At 36.2% G+C, this 13,278-nt stretch overlaps 1 protein-coding gene across 6 annotated transcripts in view; it reads right to left on the reverse strand.

Moving 5' to 3' along the window:
- MAPK8 (mitogen-activated protein kinase 8) overlaps nt 1-13,278 on the reverse strand; it is a 51,340-nt gene that overhangs the window by 6,684 nt on the left and 31,378 nt on the right. For 5 of the 6 annotated variants that reach the window (XM_065843905.2, XM_071811961.1, XM_071811960.1 and 2 more), the window contains exons 6-10: nt 10,269-10,434; nt 5,940-6,011; nt 3,535-3,717; nt 2,579-2,703; nt 1,541-1,604 (exon numbers count right to left, since the gene is read on the reverse strand). In XM_065843905.2, coding sequence (XP_065699977.1) covers nt 1,541-1,604; nt 2,579-2,703; nt 3,535-3,717; nt 5,940-6,011; nt 10,269-10,434 — 610 coding nt within the window. Of the gene's footprint in view, nt 1-1,540; nt 1,605-2,578; nt 2,704-3,534; nt 3,718-5,518; nt 5,591-5,939; nt 6,012-10,268; nt 10,435-13,278 lie in introns of all 6 variants that reach the window. The other variant, XM_065843904.2, reaches the window with a different exon arrangement.

Raw genomic sequence — 13,278 nt, forward strand, 5'->3', positions numbered from 1 at the left:
TCCAAACAGCATTTCTATCCTCCTGACACAGATTTGCCACTATATTTCCCCTGCAACAACATCGAACGCTCCAGATCACCATGAAATGAAATACAACACTGGCATATAAATTGCTCTCCAAATGAAAGAAGCAACTTTGTCTTCCAGTTACAGAAGTTCCTCATGCTTAAAAAGGTCAGAAGTGCTTGTAACATGAATCATACACTCTCTGTACTGGCCAGGTTTCTAGGCTAATGGCAGCTTATTAGCCAGAAAAGACAATGAATCTACCTAAGTAACAACAGAAGGACTAAACATGTTAAAGGCAACTCATAAGAAGTACTATTCTGACAGTCAGTTCTTATCTGTTACTGGCAAACTAATGCAATGTACAAACAGTTTGGAAGAAAAAAGCGTTTAAGAATTATAATTACAAGGGGCTGTGGGAGTCTCAAAGTAAATTCCATATTGCTTGAAATACCCTCAGCACATCTGCTTCAAAAGGGAAACAACTTTGCTTGGAAGGAGGATGGTAAGAGAATATCCACAATTCTCCTTATCTCTGCCTTTAAAATAAAACTCAGTTTTCTAATAGAACGTGACTTAAAAGTGTGGTAGTACTAGATTTTACAGACTTTTGTCCATTACCAGCCAACACAATGAAACTGTCAAAAAATGATTTATAAACCATTTTTCCCTCTGGGGATAAAAAGGCTATACAGGCCTAATGGTCCTTCCTAGACTTTTTCAGTATGAAGTATTAGATTGCTCAGTGCAACAAATTCTTGCTTAAATGCAACATTTATAGCCTGCACAGCCCTCTGGATCTGCACCTTTTCCTAGTACTAGGACCTTTGCAGTAACACCACACCTTTTAAAAGCAATTTCAAAATGAAGCACATGCTTTACAAGTAACAAAGATGTTCCCCTTTTATTTTATCATTTTATATCTCATATATGACCAGGAAATATAAACACTAAACCAGGGCTGAACATTAAAACTCACGCCTTCAAGGTACGAGTCTTATGTCAGACTACGATCTGTTCCATACCTCAACCCCAGATACTCTCTCAGGATCCAACAGTTGATAACCAGTGTCTCCTGCACTAGCTGTGACCTCATGATCTCACCCACTACTAACATTCCTTACAGCTGCTTCTTTCAAATCCACTGCTTGATTTAAAAGAGTGCAGTTACTGCTAATATGTTCTTCCCTTGAAGACTAGTGCTTTTACTTCAGACTTGCACTGCTGGACCTCCTGCACCTTTTTGAACTGTAACAGTTTGTCCAGAAGAGTTACCTTCCCTAAAAATGCTGCCTTATCATTTGCAAGAGGTGACTGATATGAACAGGTCTACAACTGAGTGAACTTAAGTTCATTACAAAGGTTCAGCACCTTCACAGGAAAACTTTTTAGTGTCCTGACAATCAAGAGGTTGTGAAGCACTGATCTATTCCCTTGTCGTTCCAAACAGTTTAAGTAAATATCCTAATAACAGTAATCCTTGGGACTCAGCCTACTTCCGAAGGCCTTAGTAAACTTAAAATGCCCTTCTTACCTTTCCATTCTTCTATCGTGTGCTCCCTCTCATCTAACTGCTTATCTGGTATCTTTGGTGGAGGCTGAAAAAACAAAGAAAATCACGATATAGCAATCAAAGGCATACAAAACCAGAATGAATGAAAAGCAAAAGTAAGCACTCAGAATATGAACCTGGTTTAAAAATACTTCATTTACTCTGTCATATATGCTCTCACACTTGGACTTGGCCTATTTTCCAGATGCTGCTACATGTTCTAAACTTATTCTGATTAATAGATTTGTTTACCGTACTGTAATCATTAAAATATAAACTGAACAGTCTGGTAAAAGAGCTCCTAAGTGCAGCAGTCTCTAGCCCAAGCAGCCCTTTTTACCTACTTACTGTTCATTACTACATTTTCCCTCTAGTTGTTATAGATCAGCGGAATTCCAGTTGCAACACTTACATCAGCACCTTCTCCTGTTCTTAGTGGGCCACGACCTTTATCTTAAAATATGAGACTTTTTTAATCACCTGAAACTGTCCTGAAATTACTTTTTTAAGGAAAAAGAAAAAATCAATTAATCCCTCTGTTCATTACTGTTAATAATTGAAAGCTCAAGATCTTGTACTCAAATTTTGCTGAAATACTTATTTCCTAGTTTAAAAGTACTATCAATCGCTACATATCATGAAGATATTTCTCTTGCCCAGGAGTGAATACCTCAGAATCCTATGAAGGGCAATTAAACCACACTGAAACAACTGAAACTCAACAAATCAGAAAGATATATAAAATTTTTCAGATGCATTACTACATGTCCCGGAAATTATATGCAATTAAACACAAACACACACAGAGATAAAGCTACCTGCAAGTTTGCACCCATTCTTAATGCTATTTCTAATAAACATGTAAATCAATGTCAATATAAATGATTATGGCTCAGTTAAGCTTCTAGTGAAATGTGAACATCATGCAATGATCCTCTTTCAAGCAGTTGTATCAAGTATCACAACAAATTTGCTTTAGTACAAGACCTTCCTAATCAGAGACTTAAAACAAGAACTTACAGCTTCTGCTTCTGATGGATCATACCAAACGTTGATGTATGGGTGTTGCAGGGCTTCATCCACAGAGATTCTTTTAGAAGCATCTATAACCAGCATTTTTGATAGCAAATCCCTTGCTTGACTTGCTGCAAAAGTGAAATTTTCTATTTAGACTAGTGCCATAAATAGTGCACATAATACAGTATTTCAAAGCTCATAAGGACAGAAGAACTGGAGTAACCAAATTCCAGTTTAACATCTATGCAGGTCTCACATAATTCGGGGGTTAAGAAAGTGGTCCATTTAATGGAGAAAAAAAAAAATGAAGAGAAGAACACAGGTGGAAAAGGAGTTGGACACGTTTCACCATACATCTTCAGCACGCAGTGCCCCTTGTCATGACATCTTCACGTGAAATGTAACAGCTGGCAGAGCAGCCTTGTCTGGAACAGCAGTGGGGCAAACACCTACTATGCCTCTCCTACAGTTTATGGGGTAAAAAGTGTCATGTACTGTTAGTTGCAGAAAATATGGTAAGTCTGAGACTCCACTGAGTCAGTAATTTTTAAAACCGGAAACTTATTTCAGTAACTACGGGATATCTATGTATGATGAATTGAAAAAAATTCTTTTCATCCCTAGAGAAAGATGATCTGCCCTGCCTACACAACTCTATTCCTCCACCCTCCCCCTACTCTTCTCTAAATCATTTTGGCTTGTGTTACTGAGAGGAATATGTACATTTGCTTTTCTTTGAAAAGGTATCTCTAGAATGGGAGTTGTTTCAGAGAAGATGAGAAACTGAAGGCAAACATTTACCAGTACACTCATGCACTCCCACGATATAACTATTGTAATACTTAAATCCTTAGTGGGATGATTTTATAGTGAAAAAAAAACCTCAAGATATGCTTCTGTTCAATATATCAGAGTTTTAAAACTTTTAAAAAACACAACACACAGAAAACAAACCTTACCTTTAAGCTTATTGTGTTCAGAGTCAGCTGGGAAAAGGACATCTGGGAAGAGTTTTTCAAAACTATATCCAGCGTATTTAGGTCTGTTCTCCACGTAAGTTCGGACTGTAGGCTGTAATTTCTTCATAAACTCGGGGCATGGTGTTCCTAGCTGCTCTATAACTTTATTCCATTGATCAATATCTAAGGTTATGCAGCTAAGAAAAAGTGTCTAATTTTCAGCTAGAAATTTATGCTAAAACCACATGAAATAACCACCAGAGAGAAAACACAGAAAATTATTATATAATAAAATATCGCACTCGATAAGTTAGGACTTCCTTATTAGAGAAAACAGTGAAACAAAGTAAGACTATCATGCAGTAGTCAAGGCAACATGAATTTTACTCAACATAATAACTAATTAGTAAAGGATATACTTCTGAGAAACAGTGAAAATTAAAATACTCACAAAATGTATTAAACAAATTTAAATAAAGGCATTGTTTGGGTTCTAGAGAAGAACTCATTTCCTGATTGAACACATATTGACAGTAAGTCAAGCTACTACACTTCACCAAGGCACTCGTGAAAATTACCTTGTGTAGGTGGTTTGTCCTTTGTTCTCATTTTAATACCTGAGCCCAGTCTTGGACCCTCCCATGTTACCGACCTCTCACTAATGACAGGCAATGCTGAGCACCAGTGGGCACACAGAGGATGAAATCTTGGCCCACAGAGGTCAACAACAACTTTGTAACAGACTTGAATACAGAAGTTCGAGTGTTTCAACGACTTGTAAGGAATGTCTTAACTGGAAAATTTAGACAAGTTAAAGGGGAGATTGACCAGTCCATAGCAGAAGAATTTAGTATGTGTTACTGAATTAAATAAGCAATGTTGGGTCAGGAATTCCTAATTGCAGATGGTTAGATACTGGGAGAGAACTCAGGTAACATTTTATATATGCTTATCTCACTCATACATTCTCCCCAACTTTTTCTTTTTGGCTACCATCAAAGACTGGACACTTAAACCTTCAGCTGGATGTAGCAGGCTCTATCTTATGTTCTTAAATCTTAACAGCAGACCTTTATATAAGACTGTTCAAAGCTCTACAGTGCTTTAGTACAGGCCTTGAAAAAAATCGCACTGAGAGTAAACTGAAAAGTCATGCTAGCAAACCAGATGTCTAACACTAAGCACCTAAAAAACTGCAGTGGAAATACTAGTAAATAAGATGTCAAACTCCAATGAGATTCACTAATTTTTGTGACGTTCCAGAGGTTTCAGCTGTATTTGCTTATAGCACATCCTTCATCTGAAGTATTTTTCACAGAACAACCCATAGAGATACCACCAAGCCATTCAAAGAACAAAAAAAGATAAGTGCCAGATATTCCTGAACTGTTTGCAGGATAACTTCTGCATACAAAAATATAAAACTCCAGAGTGCAACTAATGAAGCCAGTTAGGCATTTTTTGTAAGCATTTCCTATAAAACGTAAATAATACTAACTGCTAACGTGCTTGGATACTAAGCGAGATTGGTAAGTTATTACATAAAAATGATCTCCAAAGCAAAAATCAATGCATGTGAACCAGTAAAACACCACCTAAACAAAATAAACCTGTATTATATGTGACAACATCCAAAAGCAATGGCTAGACACTATATTAAATTGAAAAAAAGAAAAAAGAGGAAAAAAAAAATAAAAAGGAAAAAGGAAAACTAAGCCTGTTTGCCCAAGCGGTATTTTTTTCATCTTGCTTAGTATTAATCTCTAAAGACAGTCATACATGCTAGCACTCTGTTGAGGTCTTGCTTGAAATGGTATAATTTTTGCAGCTTCCTGGAACCAAAACAAAGAGCTTACAAGTTGTATTTTGAAAAGGCAGTTTAAAACCAATATTTTAAAAATTAGAACCACCTTAATCAGGAACTATAATGCTACAGTATCTTTTGACCTTTTATAACTACATCCCAGGCCAAAGGTAAGGATACGATCTGTACCAGGAAATAAAACACCACCTTTGATCATTTCTCCCATGATGCACCCAACTGACCAAATGTCAACTGAAAACAAAATGGAATGATATTAACATAAAAGATAGTTATTAAAATAAAGTAAATAAAAATATCTGGACGCACACACACATGAAGTGACTATAAAAAGCGTGTGTAATGAAAATGAGTGAAGGTGAATGTATGCTAACTACAGGACCAGCAGAGACTATGTCCTACTGCCAGGTGCAGCCTGAATATAAATGAAGTTCTTAACATTTTTTTAAGTGTATCACAAGAAAAGTCCATGTTCATTTAATAAAAAAAAAAATTGTACAATATGCATTTTCATGACACAACATCAATAAAAAGATTAATCACTTCCTAACTAATTCAACCTGCTGCAGCAGCACAAGGATACAGTCCCTTCCTGGAAAGAGGATTTTGTGGCAAACCATTTCGCCCATAATGCACCCCACAGACCATAAATCCACTATGTTTGTAGCACAAAAAGAAGGAAAAGCAAAGCAAACGGTCATTTAAAATTAAAAAAGCATAACATGACTGCAATCCTATAAAGTGCAGAGACAGCACAGGAAGAAGAGCAAGTCTTTATATTAATCAATGAAAACACTTTAAAATACACGGTTTATAAGGATTCGCTTTTAACTGTCTCAAATAAAAGGCAGAAAAACATCCTTTTGTTTAACATAGTGTTAGAGCAAGAGCTAAAGCAGAGAGAGAGAGATACACGTGAATGAAGCAGAGTAAAGCCCTTCACCAAGCTCTGAGGCTTTCAATGCTACCTCTGCCAATAGACTAGACTGGAGCACTGAAGATAACTTAATTCCATTGAAGTCGTAGGAATAACTTCGAAAGCGGCAAAGTAAACTGGCCTTTAAAAAAAGTGTGTAACCAAACAATTTATACTTTTAGGAGAAGAATTAATTGGTTATTACATAGGAATTAAAATTTGCCATCAAGTATTTCCTAAAAGTCAGATTACCATGCATCTCTCTCTCCCTTTAAATAAAAGGCAAACACAATCAGTAAAAGATCACTTAGAATTTTAGAGGATCAGTTAATGACAATATTAGTATGCTCCTAAAAGATTTTCAGTTAAAATTATTTAAAAATATTTCTCCAGTTATGCTGAAATAACATCTTATACAAAAGAAAAACTCAAAACGATTTTTTGTATGAAATACACATTTTCTACATTAACTTAAAATAATTCACTCAGAACATATACTCCTTACAAATTTACTTTTTACAGGTATGCCAATTTCTTTTCTAGTTGCTTTCAGAGATACTGTTAACTCTGTATACAAAAATTTTCTTGAAGCCACATTAATGAATTTGTATTATTATGATTACTTTTACGTCAAACATGACACTGGAATTTCAGTTAAATACATAAGAAATGAATTTAAATGAGAACAATCGTATACTAAAAATCACATCTAAAAGTTCTGAAGGAGCTCAACAATGTCAAGCAAACAATGCTGCTTCTTATTGAAAATACTCCTTCCCCTTATTTACAAGTTCCTCTAAAATAGTATCTAAATCATGATAAGAGACCATAGTTGTACATTTTAATAGGTCAAAATCAAGGGCCTGGTTCATTTAAAAAATTATTGTCTACTCTTCATGATAAGTGGCGTCTTTTCTTCAAAAAGTCTTTTCTAGTACTTAAGAAAAGTACATGTTTGCCTCAGAAATCTCACGGTTTGAAGCCAGGTTTTGCATTTGGCTTTTAAATAAAATTCTGAATGTTGACTTTTTCACCTGCAAAACAGTCTGCTGCCATCAGAAACCAAAATATACTCAAATCTACTGTAAATAGTTTGTGTCCAACATGATAAAAACGATGTCCATAATTGCATGGAGAAGTCTGGGAAGAGAATTAACATGAGTCAATGACTTATATTCATGCCTCAGAAGACCAGTTACTTCAGAGGTGATGACAAACACTGGAAACAATTCCTCTGGTCACTTTACAAAACAACTTGTTATGTTTGGGGTCTTTTGGTTTGCTGCTTTCATGAAACAAACAAAACCTGTCTATTTATAGGTTTCTAACTTTTTTATGAAGCAAGACTAACTAGTATACAGGGAACTGGTCTTGTGAACACTTTCATGAAGATTGAGTCAAATTTAAAAGTAGTAGTTTCAGAGGGTTTGGGGCTTTCCTTACTTTGCAGTGCTTCCTTCCTTATAATTATGCACATAATCTAAATATGTTAAGGTAGGCATCCACAGTTTTTGTGTCATTCAGTTCTGAATTTCTTGAGTTGGCAAGGCCTGGTGTCTTAATGTAATATAACCAAATGTGCTTTACCCCCTTTAGTATCAAACCTAAATAAAAATTATCATCAGTTTGTCTGGGATCTTTGCTAGTTTTTAAGCAATTAAAGATTTCATGTATGCATAGTACAGTACCAAAAGAATACTACTCTGCAGTATGTATCTTAATCATCAAAACATACATTACAATCCTCTCACATCAGTTCAGCAGGGCACTGAAACAGCATAAAGCTGCCAGATAACCCTGTTCAACTAGACTAAACGTTAATGTTAGCCAGTAGTCCACTGTCAATTTCCAATATTTAACTCTAAATTTCCAATATTTAACTTTAAATTTAACTACGGGTTTAAAGGGCTAAAATAGGCATCAATGCTAACAGTTGAGGATCCTGGACAGCCCATGGTTGTTACCATAAGTACATCATTCATACCTGTATCCCTGCCAGGGAAGCTCCACAACGAGGAACTTACCAGGCAGCAAATGAGTAACTGTTTATCTAAACAGACTTTTAATGGTAACAGTACATATGGAAATGTAGATTGTCTTCTGATTCAGCCAACAGATCTCCTTTGACATTCTCCAAAAGTGTCATTCTCAACTGAACAACCATCTATTTGGTTTTGGGAAAGACGTGACAGTTTTTCAGAGGAAAGTAAATTTTTATCCATATTCTGCTGCGCAAAACAATTCACATTTGCTTAAGGAACAGGATTGTCACTAGCATGACAGGGTGATCTAGAACACAACCTATTTAAGTCCAGTAATCAGCAACATCTTAGTGGAAAGAAAGTTTCATACTCTTGCAACTCAAAGTTACTTAATATTTAAGAGAAAACGGTAAACTAGGCAAGCCAAGTCAGAAAACTTGTGACTTCCATTGCATCAATTCTTTCTGTAAGGCAGCTACATGACTTTGACTACAGCTTTAGGTTCTTGTATCTAGTGTCTCTTAGCTGACCAGTGTAAAGCCTTGAGAGCGGAAAAAGAAATACTAACTTAAATATATGCTTTCTACAAAACTTTAGCAGTTAAAAAAAATAACTTTAGCCTTGTTCCACTCAACCTATCTTCTAAATTACAGGACAAATAGCCAGCCGTGGAGCCCATTTGAAGGAATGTATATCCTTCCATGCTCACTAACAATCCAAACAGAAATAAAAACCACCTTGCAAAAAAGATCTATCCTCATTCATTTGAGTTGGCTTCTTTCATTGTCAACACTGTCAGAAGTTTTTATTTTTGGCTTTTATAAATGACAAGAAAAGCAACTCTCTATGCACATAGCAGCTATGGTTTACACACAACCTGGAGTCCCTTGCTGTAATGGTATGCAGTTGCCAGGGAAGTTTGCAGACTATCTTCAGAATCGTAAAAAGCAGAGCATGCCCCAGCTGTGTCAGTAACCCGCTGAGCCAAGTCTCACATCACCAGGAGACAGCAAACCAAGCCTCGAGCATCAGGGCACCTCACAGGCCTTACTGGAGGACTAATCGATAGAGGGTCAGCAAATGGTGACCTCTGTGCACTGTGCCTGCCTGAGGTGGAAACACCAAGAGAGCTGAAGTGACCACAGTGACAGTAGATCAATGAAATGGCAGCAGAACTGGGGCTGCTACAGCAGAGTTTCAGGAATGACGTATTACTTTCTTTGGTTTCCTAAAGGATACAAGGTCCTTCATTCAGAAGATGCAATGTACTTGATTGTGTGTTTCCCTCAAATGCTGCATCCTTTCCTTATTTTCTTGTAGAAGATATTCAGAGAAGAAGGGCTACAGAGCGAGTATAAAGAGGAGGGAAATGTATGCAAGCAGAAGGACAAAGCAAATTTCCTTGGAATTCGTCATGGACCTCAAAGACTCTATGATGCTTCATCACAGTACTCTGCATTCTTGTCTCAAGTATATACCTGAATTTTTCTTCAGCAACATTAGTTAAGAATTAAGTGCGACAGGTAGAGTTTAATAAAAAGTAATGCCACAGTAGGTAGTTCTAGATTGTTTGTTCCTTAGTAGCTTTTAAGTTCCCTGCATCCTGAAAGACTATAGTGAATATAGTTATTTAAACATTAAATTTAGGACACACATTTACTGATGAATTACAATTTACATCCTCATCAGGAATGAAGTCAGATGAAGGTATATCAAGGTACATACCACGTATTAAGAAAATATATTTCCAGTTCTTCCTGGATGAACTTAATCTACTACTAAGTAAGTTATTTAAATTTTTAAACAAACAAGGCCCTCAATTTCTTCTCCTATTAAATGTAAACATTTCTAATGGGTTGAGCTGAATAAACAAACTGGTGCATCCAGAATCTGCATTGTGGTCACAAGGCTAATTTATAAAATTTCTACATCTAGAAAAAAACATTAACATGTAAAATGTGGTGTGCCAAACAAAAAAATAAAGCTATGCCAAAGAAAGACTATATTTGCTGACCGTTTTCTTTGTATCCCATCCCTAGGATGACCTCTGGTGCTCTGTAGTAACGAGTCACTACATAAGGCGTCATCATAAAACTAGTTCCTGCAGTTCTGGCCAGTCCAAAGTCAAGAATCTTCAAAGTGCAGTCTGACTTTACTACTATATTACTGGGCTTTAAATCCTTTAAAAAGAAACATCATATATGACTGCTAAGACAAGCAAAAAGTACTCTGCGGTTCACATTTTTAAAAGATAATACTGCTAACATCAAATGCCACATATACAACTAGGTTATTGCTATAACTGTAGTTTCTTTCCCCCTTGCATTAATTCATGTGTATTCAGCAGACTACGGAATTAATACCCTTATTGTACTTGTAGATTTACATAGCAATTAAGGAAGGAAAATACAACCAGAGTTACAAGATACGTTAGCAATGTCTGAAATAAACTGAGATTAGTAAGAAATGTTAGCTCTGAGGAAAGGTCTAGAAACTGTTCACTAGAACAACAGTTATCACTACAATGCAGAACACAAGCAACATAACAATTGCTGAAATAATTTGATGCAATAATCATCTTGTTACAAGAATTATTAAAATTATAACATGAATATAAAAAGTAAATGTTTCTTCGCTAGTTAAGGCTGCATTACCTCTTTTGAATCAATGCAGATGTTTCCCTGAACAGGAAATAAATTCCCATGCTCACATAGATTTAGTTTCCCATTTAGAATTTGGTTTTATACTCATTTTGGTGACCAAACCCAAAAGGGCACCATTGAAAAACTGCCAGAAATTAACACAATAATTAAATTAGAGTGCAAAACACACTGATACAGCTTCAGATCATCTTAGAAACTTGGCAACTGTATTCTCTTCCCTTGAACCCTAAAGCCACATTGACAATAGCGGCTATACAACATTTATTTATACGCTACACAGGCACACTCGGTCATTGTCTCAGGAGGATCTTACACACATCTGAATGTCACAGAGCAAATATTACAAAACAGAGTAGCTTCAGAATAATTTTGCTATGATAAAATCATTCACAGCACACAGGTTGACATAGATAAAGCTTGAATTCTTTCTGCCTACCGTCTGCTAAGATTAATGAGAGAAAAACCTGACATGTGGTAGAGGACTCCAGCATTTGAGCTGCAGGCCTTTGATAAGTAGCCCAATCTTTCACTGTTTTTTAAAGCTTTTAAAGTGGTTATCTGCAAGATATATGTAGTTTTCATTTGTACGTGTATGGTTTTCAACAAACGCCTCAGAAAGCTAAGAAAGCTGTACTAAAGACATAGAGGAAACCACAAAAAGAGTTCCAGAACAACAGAATTTTAATGAGTAATTAAAAGTCTTGCACACTTGCATACTCACACATGCACTTCCAAATCACCCTCACAAAGACTCTGTAGACAATGTCGCCTTAAAAGATTCTCAAACACCATAAATAAATTGAAGTATCATAAGGCATTCCAGCTATTTAATATGCATGTTTCATATTCTGCTACTGTCCTGCTTATTATCAGCTTTATTTTTTCACACTTCTATTATTTGGAGGATGTTCACTGATGAAACCCAGGTGCATGGTCATCGTATTAACTATACTCATCCTCCCCAAAGCTGCAGGATTAGCACTGAAAATATTACGAGATCTTCCCTTTGCAAGAAAAAATCACTATGAGAACAAAAAGCAAAAGTTTACAGAATACCGTCCATCCTTAATTTCTGAATATCATGTGGTTGTCATGAAGCCTAGGAACATGTTGTAATTTGGCATACAGAGCTGTCCTTCAAAATGATTGAGGTGAGATTTGACTTACACTGCATTGAAATCAGTGCAGAAACAATACTTCTTTTGTTTTAAATAAACAAAGACTCAAAAGCTCCTATAAGAGTGGTTAAGTTTGTTAGGCTGTATAAATATATCCAGAACCTACAACAGATAGCATCATGCTTAACCTTAAAAATGTAAAATGTCAGTGCCCAAAAATGAGAGGTTATTCATGGCTGTCTCCCCATTAACCACACAGGGAGAGAGAGACATCTCTGAAGGGTAATGCATAGCTTCTATGGCCTTTTCTCTTTCTATAGATTTGTGTGAGGGGCTTCCGTAATTAGGAACCTTTGTGAAGTGCTCAAAATCAGACAGAATATGATGTTTCAGAGCCTCCATGCAAGACTAATGAGGTATTTTGTGTCCTTCAGCAAGTCAGTGAGGCACAACTCTGCAATGCTGATCGTTCATCCTCCTCAGATTGCAAAATGTAAATGAACGTGTACTTCTACACTAGCTGGAAACTCTGTCTCTGCAAAACGTTTTCAACACAGTAATGCTCATTTGCCAGTATCTGTTGAAGTTGGTGTAAAGCTACAGCAGCATCTTTACCAAGATCAAATCTTTATCCACTGATGTGGCAGCTAAGTATTGCCTCCTACAACTTCTAGGTGAAACTGTTTGAAACTCTTTATGTTTAATATCTGCCTTGATCCCTGACTCTAGTTTGCTATTAAAAAAAAAAAAAAGGAAAATCACCTATTTCTATGGCAGGTAGTATCCAGTGCTACAGGCACATATACAGATTGTCGTAATTTCTGTCATTCAGCAAGCTTTGAAAAAGTTACTGAGATGCTGAAATTAATTATCACAGCTGTGTTAGAAGATGAAGAACCTAGTTAAAACATGTGAAACTACTGACACCAAAAAAAGCAAAAGATTTAGAGGACACTGAAGAATTACACTAGATTCATAGCCAGAATGCTCCCCTGGCAGCCACAGTAGTGCAGACTATGTTTAAGGAGTAATTAGTTTAAATAAAGTAATTAGTTTTAGACAATAAGGACACTGGAGGTGAAAGCCCAGAAGAGTGGTATAAAGAGTGACAATTGGAGCCACATGGTCCATATGAAATATGTTCCTTCTCAAGCATGCCCTCCTTGTCTTCTGAGGTTTTGTTTAGCTTGTCCACAGAGAAAGGATTTTGGTACTTTACACCTAGAAGTATAAAGGTGTAACA

The sequence above is a fragment of the Patagioenas fasciata genome, chromosome 8, assembly GCF_037038585.1.
Source record: "Patagioenas fasciata isolate bPatFas1 chromosome 8, bPatFas1.hap1, whole genome shotgun sequence".
Taxonomy (NCBI): Eukaryota; Metazoa; Chordata; class Aves; order Columbiformes; family Columbidae; genus Patagioenas; species Patagioenas fasciata.